The sequence below is a fragment of the Oncorhynchus keta genome, chromosome 23, assembly GCF_023373465.1.
Source record: "Oncorhynchus keta strain PuntledgeMale-10-30-2019 chromosome 23, Oket_V2, whole genome shotgun sequence".
In the NCBI taxonomy this organism is placed as follows: Eukaryota; Metazoa; Chordata; class Actinopteri; order Salmoniformes; family Salmonidae; genus Oncorhynchus; species Oncorhynchus keta.
This window is the reverse complement of record NC_068443.1, coordinates 20,879,030-20,904,485: the sequence shown is the minus strand read 5'-3', so window position 1 is coordinate 20,904,485 and position 25,456 is coordinate 20,879,030. Positions and strand designations below refer to the sequence as shown.

Below are 25,456 nucleotides of genomic sequence, written 5' to 3'. Positions count from 1 at the left end.
TCATTTAAGACCTTTGGGAGTATACGTTGTTCTGTAGTTTTCATTTAAGACCTTTAGGAGTATACGTTGTTCTGTAGTTTTCATTGAAGACCTTTAGGAGTATACGTTGTTCTGTAGTTTTCATTGAAGACCTTTAGGAGTATACGGTGTTCTGTAGTTTTCATTCAACACCTTTAGGAGTATACGTTGTTCTGTAGTATTCATTTAAGACCTTTAGGAGTATACTTTGTTCTGTAGTTTTCATTCAACACCTTTAGGAGTATACGTTGTTCTGTAGTTTTCATTCAACACCTTTAGGAGTATACGTTGTTCTGTAGTTTTCATTCAACACCTTTAGGAGTATACGTTGTTCTGTAGTTTTCATTTAAGACCTTTAGGAGTATACGTTGTTCTGTAGTTTTCATTCAACACCTTTAGGAGTATACGTTGTTCTGTAGTTTTCATTCAACACCTTTAGGAGTATACGTTGTTCTGTAGTTTTCATTTAAGACCTTTAGGAGTATACGTTGTTCTGTAGTTTTCATTGAAGACCTTTAGGAGTATACGTTGTTCTGTAATTCTTTAGGAGTAATTTTCATTCAACACCTTTAGGAGTATACGTTGTTCTGTAGTTTTCATTCAACACCTTTAGGAGTATACGTTGTTCTGTAGTTTTCATTGAAGACCTTTAGGAGTATACGTTGTTCTGTAGTTTTCATTGAAGACCTTTAGGAGTATACGTTGTTCTGTAGTTTTCATTTAACACCTTTAGGAGTATACGTTGTTCTGTAGTTTTCATTGAAGACCTTTAGGAGTATACGTTGTTCTGTAGTTTTCATTTAAGACCTTTAGGAGTATACGTTGTTCTGTAGTTTTCATTCAACACCTTTAGGAGTATACGTTGTTCTGTAGTTTTCATTCAACACCTTTAGGAGTATACGTTGTTCTGTAGTTTTCATTCAACACCTTTAGGAGTATACGTTGTTCTGTAGTTTTCATTCAACACCTTTAGGAGTATACGTTGTTCTGTAGTTTTCATTCAACACCTTTGGGAGCATACGTTGTTCTGTAGTTTTCATTTAAGACCTTTGGGAGTATTAGCATTGAGAGTGTATTCTCTTTTTCTATTATTGACAATGTGCCTGCTATGTGTCTCCCTCCCATTGGCAAACCTAGCCCATTGGCCAACCTAGCCCATTGGCCAACCTAGCCCATTGGCCAACCTAGCCCATTGGCCAACCTAGCCCATTGGACACCTAGCCCATTGGAGACCTAGCCCATTGGCCAACCTAGCCCATTGGACACCTAGCCCATTGGACACCTAGCCCATTGGCCAACCTAGCCCATTGGCCAACCTAGCCCATTGGACACCTAGCCCATTGGCCAACCTAGCCCATTGGCCAACCTAGCCCATTGGCCAACCTAGCCCATTGGACACCTAGCCCATTGGACACCTAACCCATTGGACAACCTAGTGAACAGAAGCAAACATAATGAAACATGTCACCTAAGGTTATCTCATCAAGATCAGATTACTGCAGTCATCTCATTGGTTACCCAACTAAAACAATCTGAAAATTACTGACCATGCTAAGAAACATTCCAATCAAACGGCAAACTGGATATAATATAATTTAACATAATATCATATCATATAATGATTTAAATGTATGATTCAATGATAGTGATTATGATTCAATATGTAAAGCTCTATAATTTTATAACATTAGGAAGTAGACACGTTCAGTAGAGAGCCTACCTGTTTGTGATCATAAAAAGATGCCTCTGCTCGATTCCTCTTGTCAAACACCCCAACAGCCCCCTGCTTGACGATCATCAGGACTTTCTGAAGTGCTCTGTACTCGTGGGCCAACTCAACGTTCTCTCTTAGGGCTACCTTTAGGTCGGACTACAACACATACACATACAAACGCACGTTCAGTTACAAGGTTTCACATATATTGATAACAAGGTGTCCTGACAATTTTAAGCACTTGACAGGACTTATGAGTGTGGTCCACAGTCAGAAAATATTGAGGAGACATGGCAGGTTGCAGCACAGTATGACTGAGGAGGTCCATCATGGTGGTTGGTTCCATCAACCCCTAGTGGAGGAGAGCTGCTACAGTCCTATCAAGGAACAATACATGCTGAAGCAGCAGTTATACTGCACTGTATACAGTACATTGAATGTCAGCTACTGTATGAGCAATCAAAGACATGGATCACTGTCCCAGACAAGGCTACAGAAAGGAGAGATAAACATTCTCATGAACCAATAGGCCTGGGAGTGAATCCATAGATGTACAGTATGTATTTAGGGCATACTGTATACTCGTAATTATGACAGGCTTAAAATGAATTTACAATAACATTTTGTCATAGGTTATTTAGTAGGGGGAACAAGTACACATGTGTGAGACTATATGTGTGTGCATACTACTGGATGTGTGAGTCTTACAATCTAGGGCACACAGGGACAAGTACAGACAAACACTGACTGGACACTATTCTGGAAATCAAATAAATAACAATGACTGAGTAACTGTCTCTCTCTCTGCCTGCCCTCTTCTCAAGTCTCAGCCCCATTCATTCCCAGAGTATTTGATCATTGTGCTGCTGTATCCTGGTGGTCTCAACTGTACTGTGCTGTACCTGCAGAACGAAGGAACATAATGAAGTGTGTCTCTGCAGTAAAACACAACAGCAGCAGCACTAAGGTGATGAGTTTAACCCAGCAGAAAGAGGGGAGGGGGGGCTGTAAACATGACAAATGCTTTCTATTGATTCCAGTTTTAATTACAGCAGGCAAGGCATGCAGCACTTCTGACTAAGCCCATCTGATGGCTGCTGTTATCTGAAGTGTAAATGGAACGAATTACACTTCATTGCCCATAAGAAGAAGTCTGTAGTTTGGTTGCGTTGTTTACTTTATCCACGGTGACAACTACACAGAACGCCAGCTAGCTGCTTGATTACATTAATGAAGGAAGACACTATGTTGATGGTGGAAACGCTTTGGAAACGTTTGGGTTTGGAGATCATGACAGACATTCACAGTGCCTTCCGAAAGTATTCATACCCATTGACTTATTCCACATTTTGTCGTGTTGCAGCCTGAATTCAAAATGGATTAAATAAATTAAAACATCATCCATCTGCACACAATACCCCATAATGACAAAGTGAAAACGTATTTTTAGAATTTTAGCTAATTTATTGACAAATAAATACAGAAATATCTCATTTAGAGTATTCACACCAGAGTCCATATATGTTAGAAATACTTTTGGCACTGATTATAGCTGTGAGTCTTTCTGGATAAGTCTCTAAGAGCTTTGCACACCGGGATTGTACAATATTTGCTCATTATTATTTTCAAAATTCTTAAAGTTCTGTCAAATTGGTTGTTGATCATTGCTAGAGTCTTGGCATAATATAACGACACAAGGCAAGACCCAGATGCAGACACAAGAGGCAGATGGTTTGAGTTCTGATATTTATTATAGTCCAAGGGGTAGGCAAAAGGAAGGTCGGGGACAGGCAAGAGTTCATAACCAGGTCAGAGTCCAAAACGGTACAGGGTGGCAGGCAGGCTCGAGGTCAGGGGCAGGCAGAATGGTCAGGCAGGCAGACTCAGAGTCAGGACAGGCAAAGGTCAGAACCAGGAGGATGAGAAAAACAGAGATGGGTAAAAGAAAAACAGGAGCTAGTAGAAAAACGCTGGTTGACTTGGCAAACAAGACGAACTGGCACAGACAGACAGAAAACACAGATATAAATACATAGGGGATAATGTGGAAGATGGGCGACACTTGGAGGGGGGGTGGAGGCAAGCACAAGGTCAGGTGAAACAGACCAGGCTGTGACAATAGATGTCAAAGCAGATTTATGTCAAAACTGTAACTCAGCTATAAAATTGCAAAATTACAGATAGATTGTGGATTCTATCAATGTAATTGTCTGCATAATTTCCAATCCCCCATATATACTGTATATATTTTTTTATTTACTGTCTTCTTGGCAAGCAACTCCAGTGTAGATTTGGCCTTGTGTTGTAAGTTAATGTCCTGCTGTGTCTGTTGGAAAGCAGACAAACCAGGGTTTCTTCTTGGATTTTGCCTGTGCTTAACTCCATTCTTTATTTGTTTTTATCCTGAAAAACTCCCCAGTCCTTGATTACAAGCATACCGATGACATGATGCAGCCACCAATATGCTTGAAAACATGGAGAGTTGTAACGGTTTTCTAGGTGTGATGAAGGAGAGTCGGACCAAAACGCAGCGTGTAGATTGCGATCCATGTTTAATGAACAAAAACGTAACACAAATCTAAAATACAAACACTACAAAACAAAGAACGTAACGAAAACCGAAACAGCCTATACTAGTGAAAACTAACACAGACAGGAACAAGGACACTAAGGACAATCACCCACGACAAACTCAAAGAATATGGCTGCCTAAATATGGTTCCCAATCAGAGACAACGATAAACACCTGCCTCTGATTGAGAACCACTCCAGACAGCCATAGACTTTGCTAGATCACCCCACTAGCTACAATCCCAATATATACACACCACATACAAAAACCCATGCCACACCCTGGCCTGACCCAATACATAAAAACACAAAATACTTTGACCAGGGCGTGACAGAACCCCCCCCCCCCCTCCTAAGGTGCGGACTCCCGAACGCACCTCAAAACAATAGGGAGGGTCCAGGTGGGCGTCTGTCCATGGTGGCGGCTCCGGCGCGGGACGTGGACCCCACTCAGTCAATATCTTAGTCCCCTCTCCTCGCGTCCCTGGATAGTCCACCCTCGCCGCCAACCATGACCTAGTAGTCCTCACCCAGAACCCCACTGGACTGAGGAGCAGATCGGGACTGAAGGGCAGCTCGGGACTGAGGCAGCTCGGGAGTGAGAGAAAGCTCGGGAGTGAGAGGAAGCTCGGGAGTGAGAGGAAGCTCGGGAGTGAGAGGAAGCTCAGGAGTGAGAGGAAGCTCAGGAGTGAGAGGAAGCTCAGGCAGGTAGATAGATCTACCAGATCCTGGCTGGCTGGTGGTTTCAGCAGATCCTCGCTGACTGGCGGATCCTGGCCGACTGGCAGATCCTGGCCGACTGGCAGATCTGGAAGAGTCTGGTTGACTGGCAGATCTGGAAGAGTCTGGTTGACTGGCGGATCTGGAAGAGTCTGGTTGACTGGCGGATCTGGAAGAGTCTGGTTGACTGGCGGATCCTGGCAGACTGAAAGATCTGGCTGCTCCATGCTGACTGTCGGCTCTGGCTGCTCCACGCTGACTGGCGGCTCTGGCTGCTCCATGTAGGCTGACAGCTCTGGCGGCTTCTTACAGACTAGCAGCTCTGGCGGCTCCGTGCAGACTGGCAGCTCCTTGCAGACTGGCAGCTCTGGCTGCTTCATGCAGACTGACAGCTCTGGCTGCTTCATACAGACTGACATCTCTGGCTGCTTCATGCAGACTGACAGCTCTGGCTGCTTCATGCAGACTGACATCTCTGGCTGCTTCCTACAGACTGACAGCTCTGGCTGCTTCCTGCAGACTGACAGCTCTGGCTGCTCCATGCAGACTGACAGCTCTGGCTGCTCCATGCAGACTGACAGCTCTGGCTGCTCCATACAGGCTGGCAGCTCTGGCTGCGCTGAACAGACGGGAGACTCCGGCAGCGCAGGAGAGGAGAAAGGCTCCGACAGCGCTGGAGAGGCGGGAGACTCCGACAGCGCAGGAGAGGCGAGGCGCACTGTAGGCCTGATGCGTGGTGCTGGCACTGGTGGTACTGAACCGAGGACACGCACAGGAAGCCTGGTGCGGGGAGCTGCTACCGGAGGGCCGGGGTGTGGAGGTGGTACTGGATAGACCGGACCGTGCAGGTGCACTGGAGCTCTTAAGCACTGAGCCTGCCCAACCTTACCTGGTTGAATACTCTCGGTCGCCCTGCCAGTGCGGCGAGGTGGAATAGCCCGCACTGGGCTATGCAGGCGAACCGGAGACACCGAGCGCAAGGCTGGTACCATGTAAGCCGGCCCAAGGAGACGCACTGGGGACCAGATGCGTAGAGCCGGCTTCATGGCATTTGGCTCGACGCTCAATCTAGCCCGGCCGATAAGCGGAGCTGGAATATACCGCACCGGGCTATGCACCCGCACTGGGGACACCGTGCGCACCACTGCATAACACGGTGCCTGCCCGGTCTCTCTAGCCCCCCGGTAACCACAGGAAGTTAGCGTAGGTCTCCTACCTAGCGTAGCCCTACTCCCTGTGAGCCACCCCCCAAGAAATTTTTGTGGCTGACTCTCGGGCTTCCATCCACTACGCCGTGCTGCCTCCTCATACCTGCGCCTCTCGGCTTTCGCCGACCTCCAGTTCTTCCTTGGGGCGGCGATACTCTCCAGGCTGAGGCCAGGGTCCTTTACCATCCAGTTCGTCCTCCCTTGTCCATTTCTCCAGGTAGTGCAGCCTCTCCCACTGCAGCTGCTGCTGCTGCTGCCTCTCCTGTGGCTCCTGCCTGTTGACACGCTGCTTGGTCCTGTGGTGGGTGATTCTGTAACGGTTTTCTAGGTGTGATGAAGGAGAGTCGGACCAAAACGCAGCGTGTAGATTGCGATCCATGTTTAATGAACAAAAACGTAACACGAATCTAAAATACAAACACTACAAAACAAAGAATGTAATGAAAACCGAAACAGCCTATACTAGTGAAAACTAACACAGACAGGAACAAGGACACTAAGGACAATCACCCACGACAAACTCAAAGAATATGGCTGCCTAAATATGGATCCCAATCAGAGACAACGATAAACACCTGCCTCTGATTGAGAACCACTCCAGACAGCCATAGACTTTGCTAGATCACCCCACTAGCTACAATGCCAATATATACACACCACATACAAAAACCCATGCCACACCCTGGCCTGACCCAATACATAAAAACACAAAATACTTTGACCAGGGCGTGACAAGAGTGGTACTCAGTAACGTTTTGTATTGAATTTGCTCCAAACACAACACCTCGTAGTTAGGACAAAAAGTGAATTGCTTTGCCACATTTTTGCAGTATTACTTTAGTGTCTTGTTGTAAACAGAGTGCATGTTCTGGAATATTTGTATTCTGCACAGGCTTCTTTATTTTCACTCTGTTAATTAGGTTAGTACTGTGGAGTAAATACAATGTTGATCTGTTCTCAGTTTTCTCCTATCATAGCCCTTAAACTCTGTAACTGTTTTATAGTCACCATTGGCCTCCTGGTGAAATCCCTAAGAGGTTTCCTTCCTCTCCGGTAACTAAGTTAGGAAGGACGCCTGTATCTTTGTAGTGACTGGGTGTATACACCATCTAAAGTGTAATTAATAACTTCATCATCCTCGAAGCAATATTCAATGTCTGCTTTTTAACATTTTTACACATCTACCAATAGGTGCCTTTCTTTGTGAGGCATTGGAAAACCTTCCTGGTCTTTATGGTTGAAACTGTGTTCGAAATTCCCTGCTTGACTGAGGGACCTTACTGTCACGTCTGCCCCCGCTCCCCCTCTCTGGCGCTCGAAGGCGCCAGGCTGCCCATCATTATGCACACCTGTCACCATCATTACGCACATCAGCGTTTCATTGGACTCACCTGGACTCCTTCACTTTGAGGATTGCCCCCTCTAAATCTGTCTGTTCCTCAGTTTGATCCCGTCAGCATTAATGTTGTTTTGTTTCCCCTGTCCAGACGCTGTCCGTGTTCTGTTTCATGTCCGTTATTTATTAAATGTTCACTCCCTGTACTTGCTTCTAGTCTCCCAGCGTATTTCCTTACACTTACAGGTAATTGTATGTGTGGGGTGCAGAGATGAGATCATGTTAAACACTATTATTGTAAACAGAGTGAGTCCATGCTACTTATTATGTGACTTGTTAAGCACATTTGTACTGAACTTATTTAGGCTTGCCATAAGAAAGGTGTTGAATACTTATTGACTCAAGACATTTCAGCTTTTAATTTTTAATTAATTTGTAACAATTTTGAAAACCATAATTCCACATTGACATTATGCGGTATTGTGTGTAGGCCAGTGACACAAAATCGAAATTAAATCTATTTTAAATTCAGGCTGTCACACAACAAAATGTGGGGAAAATTAATACTTTCTGAAGGCACTGTACCTGCTGAATAACTGGACTTCAGCTGATTTTGATTAATTTAATTTCAATTGACTCAGTGTATGGGGCGACTTCATGAGTTGAATGGAACTGTTTGTGGATACACAACAGTGTTTTGGTGAAAATTAGGTTAAGATTAGGGCTAAGGGTTTTGTTAAGGTTAGTGTTAAGGTAAGGGTTAGTTATAGATTTTGGCTAGTTGGGCTGTCAATGGGATGCAGGTCAAAAAGTCCCCTTAGTGTCTCCCCACACACAAACACAAGCCTCCTCTGAACTGTTAGCAATACTAATGTGCTCTACCTGACAGTTAACATCCCAACAGTCAACATCCATGGTGACCTCTGGGGCCTTCCAATGATAATATGAGGTCAGCATCTTTCTCCTGTGTAATTTGATATCTCAATGTGTCCAGTCATTACTGTGTTTATTCGTTCTCTGAGTCACGCACGGCAGTTTCCAAATGCTTAGTGTGCTTATTACGTTATGCTAATGTGGACATTATGTGTGTGCTATATATTCATATCAAATCGAAGTGTATTGGTCTCGTATACATATTTGCAGATGTTATTGCAGGTGCGATTTGCAGCTTGTGTTTCTAGCTCCAACAGTGCAGTAATAATACCTAGCAATACAAAACGATTACGCACATAATCCAAAAAGTAAAAAGAAAGAAGTTAATACATTTCAGAACGCGTATAGAAAGTATGGACAGTATATGAATAGAAACTGTGTACAGCAGTAGTTATATAGGACCTAATGAACATAATGATCAAATTAACCAATTTCCTTCTAACTCTTGATCTTTTTATTTGGTGAGAGGGGCGATAGGCCTTTTGTTGTTTCCATTACATTTTTTCAAGTGAAAAAGGCTAAAGCTATTTTTGCATGATTGCTTTTTATCAGGCTAATGGGACTTGTGTCTATGAGGAAGACTTCCTAATTCTTAAATTGTCTCACGCCAACAACTTCTTTAAAGTTGCTGCACTCGCGGATGCATGGCGGCCTAGCTCCATTGCCTTTTCTTGTTTTGAACTAATGCATTCTTGATCACCGTTTAATGAAACTCTATACCACATGGCGATTTCACATTAGATAAGCCATGTGAGACTCCCATCAGCCACGAGGCGGTGGCTGGGCTGATAATCCTGCATGCTGCAGATGAAAACCTTACAATAAATTGGGCTCTCCCATTAAAGGGGCAATCTGCAGTTGCTACATCCATTTTTGGACTCATAAATTAATGATATATACCTATAAGTTTCTTGAAGAATATAACTGATAAATGCCTCATGAGCTTAATTCAACTGTCATACCCCATCAGAACCCAAAATATAAGCTTGTTTAACTGCAATGTTTGTAAACAAAGTAAATGTAAACAAACTCTATAGCCTCTAAACATGGTTAAAACTATAATGTTGATCTCATTGATGATCACTCCTTGCATCCATAGCTCTGTCTATGAATTTGAGAGTGGTAACATTTCTCCAGTCCCATTCCTCACCTTTTTACCGAAACAGAAGCGGGGACGCCCTTGGTTATTCTTTCAACTGCTGATTGCCACTTTAAAACAAGGCTTAAATATAAAATAATGTACACCACAGAGATTTTTTACACTCATTTTGAGGTGAATACAAAAAACATTACATTAGTAAAAATGTGTTTTGTCAATGGTGTGAGGTTGGGAAGAATAGGCTTGTGTTTAAATTAATATGATGATTAAACATACAGGTAACTGAATACAGCAAATGTCCAACCAAGAAAGATTCACCAATACAGGAGAGACCTTCCCACTGGGCACAAACTGGGTGAATCAACGTTGTTTTCAAGTCATTTCAATGAAATTCCATTGAACCAACGTGGGATACATGAATTGAAGTCTGTATTCAGTTGGTTATCAGTTTGGAAAAATACTTTCCAACAGTTAGTTGTCACTTCTTTAAAAAACACAACACGATTGACCTTGGCTTGTAATTCTAATTGCTTAGGATGCTGTTGTGGTCTTCTCACAACGGATTGTAGCGAGTAATTCTAGTGACACTAATCCACAAATAACTACACAATAAGCTGAGGACCCTTTCAGACTTTCTCTTGTGTTTGTTACCAATATACCACTTTGAAGACAATTGCCAATGGGCATGTTTGAAAACTAACAAATATTTTTAGCCTACCTGCTTTTAGCCTACCTAAATGTTACTGTACATTGTCTCAATTCCAGTAAGATTAGCTGTATGAGGAATACCAGTAACACTAACATCCAATAAAATGAGTACAACATAAACCAAACCACCTTGTATTAACCAAATGACCCAGTGTTTTACCTTGGTTTCCTCCATTTTTTGCTGTCTGGTTGTGAATAGAGTAGTGTGAGTTTGCACTGCTTGCTCAATCCGTTGTTGACAGTTGTTGATATCACGTTCTAAGGTGTTCATGATCAACGTGGCTGTTTGGTTTTTGAACTCTACGGCATCAAAGACGGACCTGATAAATACAGGTGAACGGCAATCAATTGACTTGGAATAATACCAAGCTGATTCCTTTGCTAATATCAATGATGGAAAAGCCAAGGCTTCAAAGTTAATGGTGACGCTTCACGCTCTGAGAACAGCATGAATCAAACTAATACATTCAAGCTTTCCAGGGTCTCTGGTGCAGCAGGCTTAAAATGATAATACATTCTAAATACTCTAGATAAGGTAGAAGGCCTATTATATTATATTGGCAGAACAGAGGGTGGTTGTGAGGAGAGGAGAGATTCTTACTGTAGTTCTTCAATGACATCTGGCATTGTGGCTGCTGTTTCCTCCATCCTGTCAGACTCTGTTCTGTACTCTTTGGACTTAGCAGTGAGGACTGTGATTCTGCTCAAGGCGTGGTCAAACCTCTTGGTAACATCTTGGTGTAATTCCTGTCAACAATAAACAAGATTGAAATGACTGAACCATGCGCCACAATGAAACTTGGCAGCATGATTTCAACATCAATAACTTTTATTAATTCCCACCACCCACCTTGTGATTTCAAATACATTACACTATCACTTGTAAATCATGTGTGTGTATTAGGTGTAATACATTATATCATGAAATGTGTTGTGCTAATATCAATTACATTTCTCACAATTTAAAAAAAAATATGGTGACTGTGTGTAAATCCTTGCTTTATCTTACCTTGACTGTATTTAGATGGTCAAGTTTCAGGTTCCTTTCCTTTTCTAGACAATTTGTAGTGTTTTTGTGTTCTGTTAGAATATCACAGAGTTTCTCCCTTAAACGTTCAATTTTCTGAAACAGAGAAATGAATAATCAATTGAATTTAAAACACTCAACATATCTCACTAAAATGTTTGAAATACAGTAAACTGAACCTAAAATGTTAGATTACCTCAGATTTATCATTGTAAACCTTTCTCAGTTTTTCCATTTCAATTTCCAGTTGTTTTGTAGCTGATGACACCTCTTCAAATTCCTTATGAAGTTCCCATCTGGCGTTTTCTGTGTTGGTTTGCTCCTGGTGTAATTCTGCTTTAAATGTTGTTAATGTATCCTAAAATACAGTTAAAAAATGTAACAAAACTGTTGTACACAAGGAATCATATCACCTTCCAAGATCAGTTTTACAAGATTACTGGTTTTAGAACACAGCTGATTGTAAAAAGATGCTTGGCAGAACCAACCGTGAAAGTCAAAACTCTACAGAAGACAGACAGAAGAGATTTACCTTTAGAATGGCCATGGCTTTCATCTCGCTCATCATGTCTTTCTTCAGATTCTCAATCACTTTCTGAGGAGATATGTATATGTGTTGCATCAGTAACACTAGTAAAGAAGCCCACTTCATCATGGTACATGAATCTACTAGTGCATATCTGAATGTCTATCTGCAAGGGCTCTTTTCACAAACCCACCTTGATAGAGACTCCAAGCATGGTTGAATCTCTAAAAGCATGTGCTTCTCTCACCGACAACTAATGCAGATTATGTGATTGACAATATCTAACAGAAACATCAAACACTTGTGTCAATGAGGATATGCATCCTCATGTAGGATCAGTGTCTCTCTAACTAACCCTCATAAATTCTGATAAAATGGATCTCTATGTGTTATGAGCATGGTACTACAGGTAAGAGTGCATGGATCTCTACAGATGTAAGATCTTCATTTGAGCTAGTTTGCTACAGCAGGAAATGAATCCTGCAGCGACAAGAAATGTAAATGATTCTGTGATTTATAATTCATGGACATTTTTGTAGTGGTTGATACATTTTTCATAAGGGAACATCAAGTCTGAAATCTCAAAGTGGAAATTACAAACCTCACAAGCCTTTTTAAACCTCAAATACACCACAAATTTTAAATGTCCTGCATTGCAAATTAAGATCTTACATCTGTGGCCTTGATCATACTACAGGTAAAAGTGTATGGATGTCGAGTTAAGTGCATGTCTCTTTCCACACGGACCCTCATCCTCTGCTCCTCCATGAAGGTTTGCTGCTCCAGCTCCTCCAGGTTGACCTTGGTGTTAGCATGCATTGCTGCCACCTGGGACAACTCCTCCTTGGCCTCTTCTCTCTGTTCCTCATTCACACTGATCTTCTGTAGCATGCGCTTCCTCTCCTTCTGAAGCTGCTTCACCGCCTGCTCACTGATGGATGCACACACACACACACACACGTAAGTATGCACACACACACAGCTATGTAAGTATGCATACATACACACACATACGTAAGTATGCACACACACACAAATTACATACAGTACCTCTCATAGATCGTGTTACTGTAGTCCTCAGTCTCTAGTTCATACTCTTTGTTTTCCTCATGGAGAGCCAAGATGTCCTGATGCTTCTTGCAGAACACCTCCTCGGAGTGAGAGACCGCCGCTTCACCTGCAAGTCTCTGGAATATGCAACGTTAGGAAGCAATAAATATGCAATAAGTCGTATGGAATAAATAAAGTATTGTGAGAAATATTCAACGTCAACAATAACTATCATCACTTACGGTTGCATGGACTTCTTTCTGCAGCTCTGAAATCTCTTCCTTTAATTGTGCAATTTTTCTACCTTCAACCTCAATAAATATGTTCAACTCCACAACCTGTGACCAAAAAATAACTATACATTGTATTCTCAATGTGTAAGGAACATTGGTGCAAGTTTCAGCATATTCCTTAAGTAAAATTCCTCATTAATTTGTTCATTCATTAATTATGATAAATACAGTTGTTCACAGTGGTGAAACTCATTTAAGTTAAAGACTGGCTCACATGTGCTGACGTAACATACAGTACACAGTTAGCACAGTACAGTACTCACCAGATCATTGACTGCAGTCTCCTGCACCTCTAGCACAGGGATATGTTGTGACATGTCTCCCCACTCCTCCTCCTTCAAAGCTACCCTCTCTTCTGTCTCCTTCAATGTAATGCAGTAGCCATCCCAATAATCTATCAGCTGCTGGAACTCAGTTCTGGAAAAAATAATACAATCATCTTTTGAAGTGAAATTATTCATAAACTTTGCATGTATGTCTAATTGCGCAAACTGCAAGCATGGCGCAACAGTTGTAAGTACTTTATAACAACACTGTCAGGTTAAGTTACCGCGTGATTACAGAGATATTTGAGATTTAACAGGACAGATTACTTGGACAATTATTCCTTGGTTCCTTCTGGTTCCTTTTAACCTAAAAAAAAACGTTGGGTAACTATCAGATACTGTATGTGAGGACAGACGCTGGGAGATGAGAAGAAGGTACAGGGAGTGAACATTTAATAAATAACAAGCATGAAACAAAACACGGACAGCGTCTGGAAAGGTGAAACAAATAATATAATAAATAATATATGCCATTTAGCTGAAGCTTTTATCCAAAGCGACTTACAGTCATGTGTGCATACATTCTACGTATGGGTGGTCCCGGGAATCGAACCCACTACCCTGGCGTTACAAGCGCCATGCTCTACCAACTGAGCCACAGAAGGACCACAAACAAAACACGGACAGCGTCTGGATAGGTGAAACAAAACGACGTTAATGCTGACACAGGGATCAAACTGAGGAACAGATACAGTTAAAGTTAGAAGTTTACATACAATTATGTTGGAGTCATTAAAACTTGTTTTTCAACCACTCCACAAATTAATTGTTAACAAACTATAGCTTTGGCAAGTCGGTCAGGACATCTACTTTGTGCACGACACAAGTAATTTTTCGAACAATTGTTTACAGACAGATTATTTCACTTATCACAATTCCAGTGGGTCAGATGTTTACATACACTAAGTTGACTGTGCCTTTAATTAGGGCTAGGCCCCTTTTTTCTCAATTTCTGCCTGAATAACGTGCCCAAAGTAAATTGCCTGTTGCTCAGGTCCTGAAGCAAGGATATGCATATAATTGGTACCATTGGAAAGAAAACACTTTGAAGTTTGTAGAAATGTTAAAATAATGTAGGAGAATAACACAATAGATATGGTAGGAGAAAACCCAAAGAAAAACTAACAATAATGTTTTTGAGAGACCATCCTCTTACAATAACAAGAATAAGGTCATACTGACAATTAACCCCCTGGATGGAATTCCTATGGCTTGCACAGGGTGTCAGCAGTCTATGTTCAAGGTTTCAGGCTTGTAACTTTAAAAACGAATAAGAAATATTAGTTTTAGGACAAGGACATAGTCTTGGAAATGTGTGTTTGGGCGCACCATGAAGACCTGCTAAAATTGGTTTCCTATTGAACATACTTCTTTCCTGTCACGAGTCCGACCGAGGGTGTTTCCCCTTCCCGGGCGGTTGGCGCTCGGCGGTCGTCGTCACCGGCCTATTAGCTGCCACTGATTGTTTTTCCTCTCCTCCTTGTATGTTTAGTGGTAGCACCTGTTCATGATTTAATCAGCTAATTAGTTTGTCTTTATTAGACAGCCGGCCCGCCTGGTTGTTGTGCGGGATTATTGCAGTGTAACCTTCGGCTCTGTTGTTAGAAGTACGTGTTAGTGCCTGGTCGTTACGTTTTCTGTTGTACATTCTCATTCCCTGTGTTTGGGGCCGTTACTATTGTGAGCACCCTGGGATGCGTTGGCGCTATTAAAGACGCACAGCTTTGCACTCACTGTCTCCTGCGTTTGACTCCACACACCTACGACACCTGAAGTGTTACAGAATCCCGCACCATCAAATCGAATGGAGTCAGCAGGAGCAGCAGCCAACCCTCTCCCATCGATGGAGGAACGGGTTCTCCACCACACCACCATTCTCCATCGGATCGGATCCGCGATGGATCAAGTGATGGAGAGAATGGACCGATGGGAGAGGAGTGGTCTCCTCTCTCCACCTTCGGCACCCCGACTCCGGTCTCCCCATCACTCGACTCCAGCACCCTTCGTCTGACGCTACCGAGGGCTTATGATGGAGCGGCGGCGGGTTGCCAGGGGTTTCTGCTTCAGCTGGAGCTATACCTGGCCACCGTTAGACCCCCTCCCTCAGGAGCGGAGAGGGTGAGTGTCCTCATCTCCTGCCTCACGGGTCGTGCTCTGGAGTGGGCGAACGCAGTCTGGAATGGCCCAGACTCAGCGACGGAGCACTACCCAGAGTTTTCCTGCCGCTTCCGTGCCGTATTTGATCACCCTATAGACGGCCGAGCGGTGGGAGAACGACTTTTTCATCTCAGGCAGGAGAGGAGGAGCGCCCAGGATTACGCGCTGGAGTTCCGGACCTTGGCAGCCGGATCTGGGTGGAACGACAGGGCCCTTATGGACCACTACAGGTGTGGTCTCCGAGAGGACGTCCGCCGGGAGTTAGCGTGTCGGGACACCACTCTGTCACTGGATCAGCTGATTGACATGTCCATTCGACTGGACATCTGCTGGCTGCCCGCGGGCGTTCAGAGAGGGTCCTGTGCGTTCCACCACCCGGTCCCTCCGCTCCCATTCCGATGGAGTTGGGAGGGGCTGCGCCGAGGGGTACCGGAGGAGGAGGCCTTCCTGCACCAACTGTGGTCGGAGAGGACACACGTCTGATCGGTGCTGGGGGTCCGTCTGGGAGTAGAGATGGCAGGCGGAACGCTTCTCGGTCACCCCAGGTGAGTCAGCATCAGACTCACCCAGAATCCCTTGTTGGCCATATGTTTGTCTTAATCTCTTTCCTTCACTTTTTTCCCTCTTCCCAGCATAGGGCGCTAGTCGATTCAGGCGCAGCTGGGAACTTTATGGATCGCGGACTCGCCCTTAAGTTAGGGGTTCCGCTGGTGCCGATAGATTCTCCTTTCCCCGTGCACTCCCTAGATAGCCGGCCATTAGGGTCAGGGATGGTCGGGAGACCACGGTCCCACTGGACATGGTGACGCAGGGGAATCATAGGGAGCGTATCAGTTTTTTTATTATTGATTCGCCTGCGTTTCCAGTGGTGCTGGGGACTCCCTGGCTGGCCCGGCACAATCCTAAAATTTCGTGGAGACAAGGGGTTCTCCAGGGGTGGTCAGAGGAGTGTTCTGGAAGGTGTTTGGGAGTTTCCATCGGTGCCACGTCGGTGGAGAGTCCAGACCAGGGTTCCACGGTGTGCATTCCCCCGAGTATGCCGATTTGGCAATCGCTTTCAGTAAAGTGAAAGCGACTAAATTACCACCTTATCGACCGGGAAGGGATTGTACGATAGATCTCCAGGTAGACGCTGCGCTTCCCAAGAGTCATGTGTACCCGCTGTCCCAGGAGGAGACGTTGGCAATGGAGACATATGTCACGGAGTCGCTGGGACAGGGGTACATTCGGCCCTCCATTTCACCCGTCTCCTCGAGTTTCTTTTTGTGAGGAAAAAGGAGGGAGGTTTGCGTCCGTGTATCGATTATAGAGGTCTAAACGCCATCACAGTGGGGTATAGTTACCCTCTACCTCTCATCGCTACGGCGGTGGAATCGTTCCACGGAGCGCAGTTCTTCACAAAACTGGATCTCAGGAGCGCGTATAGTCTGGTGCGTATTCGGAAGGGAGACGAGTGGAAAACCGCATTTAGTACTACATCCGGCCACTATGAGTACCTCGTCATGCCGTATGGGTTAAAGAATGCTCCAGCCGTTTTCCAATCCTTTGTAGACGAGATTCTCAGGGACCTGTGCGGTCAGGGGTGGTTGTTTATATCGATGACATTCTGATCTACTCGGCCACTCACACCGCGCATGTGTCTCTGGTGCGCAAAGTGCTTGGAAGACTGCTGGAGCATGACCTATACGTCAAGGCTGAGAAATGCGTGTTCTCTAAACGAGCCGTCTCTTTTCTGGGATATCGCATTTCCACCTCGGGGTGGTGATGGAGGGTGAACGCATTAGGGCCGTGCGTAATTGGCCGACTCCAACCACGGTAAAGGAGGTGCAGCGGTTTTGGGTTTTGCCAACTACTACCGGAGGTTTATCCGGGGTTTTGGCCAGATAGCGGCTCCCATTACCTCACTGCTGGGGGGGGGCCCGGTGCGATTGCAGTGGTCAGCACAGGCGGACAGGGCATTCAACAAGTTGAAGGCGCTGTTCACTGAGGCGCCCGTGTTGGCGCATCCGGATCCCTCTCTAGCATTCATAGTGGAGGTGGACGCGTCCGAGGCTGGGGTGGGTGCCGTGCTATCACAGCGCTCGGGTACGCCACCAAAACTCCGCCCCTGCGCTTTCTTCTCAAGGAAGCTCAGCCCAGCGGAGCGTAACTATGATGTGGGGGACCGGGAGTTGCTAGCGGTGGTTAGAGCTCTGAAGGTGTGGAGACACTGGCTTGAGGGGGCTAAGCACCCTTTTCTCATCTGGACCGACCACCAGAATCTGGAGTACATTCGGGCTGCAAGGAGACTTAACCCACGTCAGGCAAGGTGGGCCATGTTCTTCACCCGGTTCCGGTTTACTTTGTCTTATAGACCGGGCTCCCAGAACGTGAGGGCTGACGCACTGTCCCGCCTTTACGACACCGAGGATGGGTCCACCGAACCTACTCCCATCCTTCCCGCCTCTAAGCTGGTAGCCCCAGTGGTATGGGAGGTGGACTCGGACATCGAGCGGGCGTTACGGGCTGAACCCGCGCCTCCTCAGTGTCCAGCGGGGCGAAGGTACGTGCCGCTTGATGTTCGGGACAAGCTGATTCGGTGGGCTCACGTCCTACCCTCCTCGGGTCACCCTGGGGTGACGAGGACAGTGGGGAGCCTTCAGGGGAGGTATTGGTGGCCTACGTTGGTTAAGGACGTTAAGGGTTATGTCTCCTCTTGCTCAGTGTGCGCCAGAGTAAGGCTCCTAGGCACCTTCCTAGAGGGAAGCTACAACCCCTTCCCGTTCCACAGCGGCCATGGTCACATCTGTCCATAGATTTCCTGACCGATCTTCCGCCGTCTCAGGGGAACACCGCGGTTCTAGTGATTGTGGATCGGTTTTCTAAGTCCTGCCGTCTCCTCCCGTTGCCCGGTATCCCTACAGCCCTGCAGACTGCGGAGGCATTATTTACCCATGTCTTTCGGCACTACGGGGTGCCGGAGGACATCGTTTCTGATCGGGGCCCCCAATTCACGTCTCGGGTATGGAGAGCGTTCATGGAACGTTTGGGGGTCTCTGTCAGCCTGACCTCCGGTTATCACCCCGAGAGTAATGGGCAGGTGGAGAGATTGAACCAGGAGGTGGGTAGGTTTCTGCGGTCGTATTGCCAGGATCGGCCAGGGGAGTGGGCACGATACATTCCCTGGGCTGAAATGGCTCAGAACTCACTACGCCACTCCTCTACTAACGTGTCCCCTTTTCAGTGTGTGTTGGGATACCAGCCGGTCCTGGCACCATGGCATCCGAGCCAGACCGAGGCTCCTGCGGTGGAGGAATGGGTACAGCGCTCCAAGGAGACCTGGAGGGCCGTCCAGGAGTCTCTACGACAAGCGAGTGGACGGCAGAAGAGGAGTGCTGACCGCCACCGCAGTGAGGCCCCCGTGTTTGTACCGGGGGACAGGGTCTGGCTCTCGACCCGAAACCTACCTCTCCGCTTGCCCTGCCGGAAGCTGGGTCCGCAGTGTGTAGGGCCCTTTAAAGTCCTGAGGAGAATAAACGAGGTGTGTTATCGATTACAACTCCCTTCCTATTATCGAATTAACCCCTCGTTTCATGTGTCTCTCCTCAGGCCGGTGGTAGCTGGTCCCCTGCAGGACAGTGAGGTACCGGAGGTCCCTCCCCCTCTGGACATCGAGGGGACCCCGGGCGTACACGATCCGGGCCATTCTGGACTCAAGACGCCGGGTGAGGGGCCTGCAGTACCTCGTGGACTGGGAGGGGTACGGTCCGGAGGAGAGGTGCTGGGTACCGGTGAGGGACATCTTGGATCCATCCATGTTGAGGGATTTCCATCGCTCCATCCGGATCGCCCTGCACCTCGTCCTCCGGGGCGACCTCGAGGCCGGTGTCGGCGCGCTGCGGGAGCCGCGCGTCAGGAGGGGGTACTGTCACGAGTCCGACCGAGGGTGTTTCCCCTTCCCGGGCGGTTGGCGCTCGGGCGGTCGTCGTCACCGGCCTATTAGCTGCCACTGATTGTTTTTCCTCTCCCTCCTTGTATGTTTAGTGGTAGCACCTGTTCATGATTTAATCAGCTAATTAGTTTGTCTTTATTAGACAGCCGGCCCGCCTGGTTGTTGTGCGGGATTATTGCAGTGTAACCTTCGGCTCTGTTGTTAGAAGTACGTGTTAGTGCCTGGTCGTTACGTTTTCTGTTGTACATTCTCATTCCCTGTGTTTGGGGCCGTTACTATTGTGAGCACCCTGGGATGCGTTGGCGCTATTAAAGACGCACAGCTTTGCACTCACTGTCTCCTGCGTTTGACTCCACACACCTACGACACCTGAAGTGTTACATTTCCGTATAAATATTATAGTTTGATTACATTTTAGGGTACATGAGGAGTAAATAGAAACATATTTTGACTTGTTGAAACAAAGTTTAGGGGTAGATTTTCGGATTCCTTTCTCTGCATGTTGAACGAGTGGACTACTCAAATTGATGGCGCCAACTAAACTGCCTTTGTGTGATATAAAGAAGGATTACATCTAACAAAACGACACTACATGTTATAGCTAGGACCCTTTGGGTGACAAATCAGAGGAAGATTTTCAAAAAGTAAGTGAATATTTAATCGCTATTTGTGAATTTATGAAACCTGTGCCGGTGGAAAAATATTTTGAAATGGGACGCCGTCCACAAACAATCGCATGGCATGTTTTCGATGTAATAGCTACTGTAAATCGGACAGTACAGTTAGATTAACAATAAATTAAGCTTTCAACCGATATAAGACACTTATATGTACCTAAATGTTTAATATCCATCATTTTTAGGATTATTTATTTCAAGTGCGCGCCCTCTAGTTTCACCGGAAGTAAAAGGGCCTATAAACAGCTTGGAAAATTCCAGAAAATGGTGTCATGGCTTTAGAAGCTTCTGATAGGCTAATTGACATAATTTGAGTCAATTGGAGATGTACCTGTAGATGTATTTCAAGGCCTACCTTCAAACTCAGTGCCTCTTTGCTTGACAGTATGGGAAACTCAAAATAAATCAGCCAAGACCTCAGTAAAACAAATTGTAGACCTCCACAAGTCTGGTTCATCCTTGGGAGCAATTTCCAAACGCCTGAAGGTACCACGTTCATCTGTACAAATAATAGTATGCAAGTATAACATAAACACCATGGAACCACACAGCCGTCATACCACTCAGGAAGGAGACACATTCTGTCTTCTAGAGATGAACGTACTTTGGTGTGAAAATCAATCCCAGAACAACAGCAAAGGACCTTGTGAAGATGATGGAGAAAACAGGTACAAAAGTATCTATATCCACAGTAAAATGTGTCCTATATCGACATAACCTGAGAGGCCGCTCAGCAAGGAAGAAGCCACTGCCCCAAAACCGCCATAAAAACAGACTACGGTTTGCAACTGCACATGGGGACAAAGATTGTACTTTTTAGAGAAATGTCCTCTGGTCTGGCCATAATAACCATTGTTATGTTTGGAGGAAAAAGGGGGAGGCTTGCAAGCCGAAGAACACCATCCCAACCGTGAAGCACGGGGTTGGCAGCATCATGTTGTGGGGGTGTTTTGCTGCAGGAGGGACTGGTGCACTTCACAAAATAGATTGCATCATGAGGTAGGAAAATGATGTGGATATATTGAAGCAACATCTCAAGACATCAGTCAGGAAGTTAAAGCTTGGTCGCAAATGGATCTTCCAAATGGACAATGACCCCAAGGATACTTCCAAAGTTGTGTCAAAATGGCTTAAGGACAACAAAGTCAAGGTATTGGAGTGGTTATCACAAAGCCCTGACCTCAATCCTATAGAAAATATGTGGACAGAACTGAAAAAGCGTGTGCGAGCAAGGCCTATAAACCTGACTCAGTTACACCAGCTCTGCCAGGAGGAATGGTCCAAAATTCACCCAACTTATTGTGGGAAACTTGTGGAAGGCTTCCCAAAACGTTTGACCCAAGTTAAACAATTTAATGGCAATGCTACCAAATACTAATTGAGTGTATGTAAACTTGGGGATCTGATGGAAAAAATAAATGCTGAAATAAATCATTCTCTCTACTATTATTCTGACATTTCACATTCTTAAAATAAAGTGGTGATCATAACTGACCTAAGACAGGGAATTTTTACTAGGATTAAATGTCAGGAATTGTGAAAAACTGAGTTTAAATGTATTTGGCTAAGGTGTATGTAAACTTCCGACTTCGCCCTGTAGATATAGAGGAAGCAATCAACAAAGTAAGGAGTCCAGGTGAGTCCAATGAAGCGCTGATGTGCGTAATGATGGTGATAGGTGTGCATAATGATGGGCAGCCTGGCGCCCTTGAGTGCCAGAGAGAGGGAGTGAGAGCAGGCGTGACACTATAATACTATTTAATATGCTGTATACTGTACTCACAGTCTGTCATTTAGCAGATTCCTGATGCCCTTAAGTTCATTGAACATCAATCCTCTATCCTCATCTGCTTTCAGTTCTTCCTTTCTCATCTCTTCTTGAAAACTCTTCAGTTCACTGAAGGTCTTTGAAAATGTCTCAAGGGCCTAAAATAAAAAAATATATAAATATATGCAATATATATGTGATAATAACAGTGTAGAAAAAATCTTGAACAAAATGAATTGTGAACAGTACCTTATGTTGAGCCGTATTAATTTGGATCATGAAATCGCTCTCCAGCTGCAGTTTTTCCTTCACCAGAGGCCCATTTTTCTTGATGAAATCAATGTCCTCATTTAACCGCCGATTCAGAACTTCTGTCTTGATCAATCTATCTGTCACTTGGTGAAGTTTATCTCTTCTCAATTTCAGATGCCATTTCAATTCACTGATGTCTCTGGTACAGGCCTCATGCTCTGGAGAGAAACAGCACATATCCAGGTTTCAAGTAAAGTTGCACTATAAGCAATATATAATGAATTTACCAAACCTACTAGATTACAGTTTATTTTGTCTTCAACAACAAGTGTTGCAAAATAATACTCCTAATAAAAGAGTGATAACAACATGAATGACCTTTCTTTAAGGGATATTTGTCTTTTGCCACTGACTGACCTTTCTGGACAGCTACAGGGAACTCCTGCTGCTTCCACAGTGAAATACTATAAATTTTCCTCCCTAAAGTTCTCCTTCTCTTCTTCTCCGACTGTAGAGCCTCCTCTGCATCCTGGCGATCAGCTTCCAGACGTTCAATCAGATACACTACTTCTACCAGGACGTCCGTGGTTTCCTTACGCAGCGGAGACAACGGGTCACCCTCTGTATGAAGGAAGAGAGATGCTCGTATAGTATATGGTTGATTCAAAATAGTGCGCATGTTATAGATTCCATTATAGATAGATGCCACTGTATCCCTCTCATTTGATTAAAAAAAATACAAAATATTCACCTCTTTCACCTCTTGCACTTAGTCCAATGCCTTCGATGTATAACTCTGTAGGTATCATTGAAGACACAGATTCACTGGAATTCAATCTGGAAAACATGGAACACATTTCTTCACAGACCTGAAGAAATAGGAACATTCATTGCTGTAAATGTAAAGCTTTAAATGAAGACTAATAAAAAAAAAAAAATCAAACTGTATTCATCAGGTACACAGTTTAAAGAAGGTTTGAAAGGTGCAGCAAAATGCTTGTGTGCTAACTCCCTCAACATTACAGTACAATAACCAATAATAAACATCAATAATAAGAGTCAAGTTAAAAATAACAAGTAATAGATCAGTATAGATCATGAATGTGCTATGTCCAGTATGACTGTATTTACAAATATTGTGTCTTGGTCACGCAGTTGACAATAGTATATAATAGAACACCAACGTTGACTGTGTTTGTGTGGGTGTGTGTGTATATTTGTGTGTGAGTCAATGTGCATGTGTGTGCTTGTGTGGGTTTGTTAATGGGTTGTTGTGGACGTGTTAAACTATACCCCATACGAGTAAACAAACAAGAATTTGACCAACAGGGGACATTTTTTTGGTCCCCACAAGGAAAAATGCTATTTCTAGCATGTTTAGGTTAGAATTAGTGCTGGGGTTAGAATTAGGGTTAGGGGTTAAATGTTAGGGTTAGGAGTTAGGGTTAAGATTAGATTTTGGGGTTAGGGAAAATCGGACTTTGAATGGGTTGGAGTTGGAGGTGACACATAGGATATAACATAGGACCAAAAAGATACATCTTACCTAAAAGTTTTGCTTTTTTGCTGTTTTTCATGAGACATCTGATGCTGAACATTTCCCGACTGGTAGAGGAGACAGGCAGACAAATTACAGATTTTTTTTTTTCTTCATATTTTTAACTCATAATTAACTCAAAAAGCTTTTTTGCATGATCACACTTTGAATCTTACCTGTTGACACCAGTTCTCCACTTTCCTCTTCAGCTCCTGAATATGGCAAACAGCTTTGTTGACGCACGGCGAGGGTGTGTTAACCAGGGCACAACTGCGACGTCTGCTGGGGCACACTGCTTGAAGATCTACCTGATCTTAAAAGATATCAGAAATGACCAGCCGTAAATCAAATTGAAGAGTTAGACCTATGCCCCGATTCATGATAATTTGGGGTTGTCTTGATGAAAAGCCAAAAACACATAACTGCTTTCCATAAATATGATACATACAAACAACAGTATGACAGTATAACATAAGGAATCATTAATATGACATTTGTATCCCTTAAAATCCGACACAAACATATAGTATATTGGACACATATTCCACTTTGTGTGAAAGAGACTTACTGTACACAGTGTTATGACAATGAGACAATGATCTTATGTAATTTCCACTATCACCCATAAATGTCCTTATAACCAATCACTGTATTGTAAGCATCAGGGAATAGGCCAAGGGCCAGGGAAGCCTAATTTGAGCCTCCTGTGGCAGACTCAAGGACAATATAGGCTTAGCGGTGGAAGGGTGCCATCTGGCTGCAGTATGGCTCCTGGCCTAAATGCACAATATTGAAACAGATATCCTACTCAGTCTAACATACACTTTAGGCCAGTGCTTCCAAGGCACAACATAGCCTACTCTATGTAAGATGATGCTGCAGCTGGAGCGCTCATATGAAATATGATTAAGCAGGTGGGCGACTTTCACCTTTTGTCATGGACTGTAATGTGAGAGAACATTACCTGCTGTTGTGGCAATCTGTCTCAAGTGTCTCTTTAGAAGCAAGACAATGTGTGATGACAGACAGTATTCCCATTGTATGACAATGCTACCACCTGTATCTCTGTTCTGTTTCAATTACCTTTCAAGTGTTTATGTGTGTGAGGGGGTTATTATTTGTGCAAAATATCATTCAAACCTTGTAAACTTGGCCCGTCCTCCCTTGATGGGAATCTGAGTGGTTCAACTTCAGGCATTGTCGCAATATGCAATCTCCACAATACTATGCAAAAAACAACAAATTATTGTTAGTTAGATCAATGTTGGTCAAATTAAATAACTTATTTGCTACCTTTACATCTTGCCACTGTGCAAACTAATGGCAAAGCTGTGTGTCATGTCTTATGTTATGGCATGGAAGAAAGTCGAAGCGTGATCGAGTTGGCTATCAACTTACTTGTTCCCAGAATGGATAGGCCTTCGTTCTTTTAAAATTGTAACATCCTGATTCAGGCGCTACTGTAACTACCACTGACTGATACGTTATCTGGAAACAATATATCCGATGAAATGTTCAACTAACTTTATTTTATGACCAGAAAGTTACAAGAAAGGAGTTGTAATGTCCCGTGTGATTCTATTCCGCGTTGAATGGCTGCGTAAA

The 25,456-nt window shown here is 44.3% G+C and overlaps 1 protein-coding gene across 1 annotated transcript in view; it reads right to left on the bottom strand.

Moving 5' to 3' along the window:
- Positions 1 to 25,456, bottom strand: part of LOC118377993 (coiled-coil domain-containing protein 178) — a 36,213-nt gene extending 10,757 nt beyond the window's left edge. Inside the window, exons 1-18 of the mRNA XM_035764928.2 lie at positions 25,250 to 25,456; positions 24,992 to 25,075; positions 24,028 to 24,164; positions 23,861 to 23,919; positions 23,066 to 23,151; positions 22,732 to 22,935; positions 22,312 to 22,532; positions 22,078 to 22,220; positions 13,467 to 13,620; positions 13,153 to 13,248; positions 12,911 to 13,047; positions 12,608 to 12,791; positions 11,867 to 11,929; positions 11,531 to 11,692; positions 11,317 to 11,430; positions 10,909 to 11,054; positions 10,468 to 10,627; positions 1,739 to 1,888 (exon numbers count right to left, since the gene is read on the bottom strand). Coding sequence (XP_035620821.1) covers positions 1,739 to 1,888; positions 10,468 to 10,627; positions 10,909 to 11,054; positions 11,317 to 11,430; positions 11,531 to 11,692; positions 11,867 to 11,929; positions 12,608 to 12,791; positions 12,911 to 13,047; positions 13,153 to 13,248; positions 13,467 to 13,620; positions 22,078 to 22,220; positions 22,312 to 22,532; positions 22,732 to 22,935; positions 23,066 to 23,151; positions 23,861 to 23,919; positions 24,028 to 24,164; positions 24,992 to 25,049 — 2,274 coding nt within the window. The 5' untranslated portion in view covers positions 25,050 to 25,075; positions 25,250 to 25,456. The remainder of the gene's footprint in view (positions 1 to 1,738; positions 1,889 to 10,467; positions 10,628 to 10,908; positions 11,055 to 11,316; positions 11,431 to 11,530; positions 11,693 to 11,866; positions 11,930 to 12,607; positions 12,792 to 12,910; positions 13,048 to 13,152; positions 13,249 to 13,466; positions 13,621 to 22,077; positions 22,221 to 22,311; positions 22,533 to 22,731; positions 22,936 to 23,065; positions 23,152 to 23,860; positions 23,920 to 24,027; positions 24,165 to 24,991; positions 25,076 to 25,249) is intronic.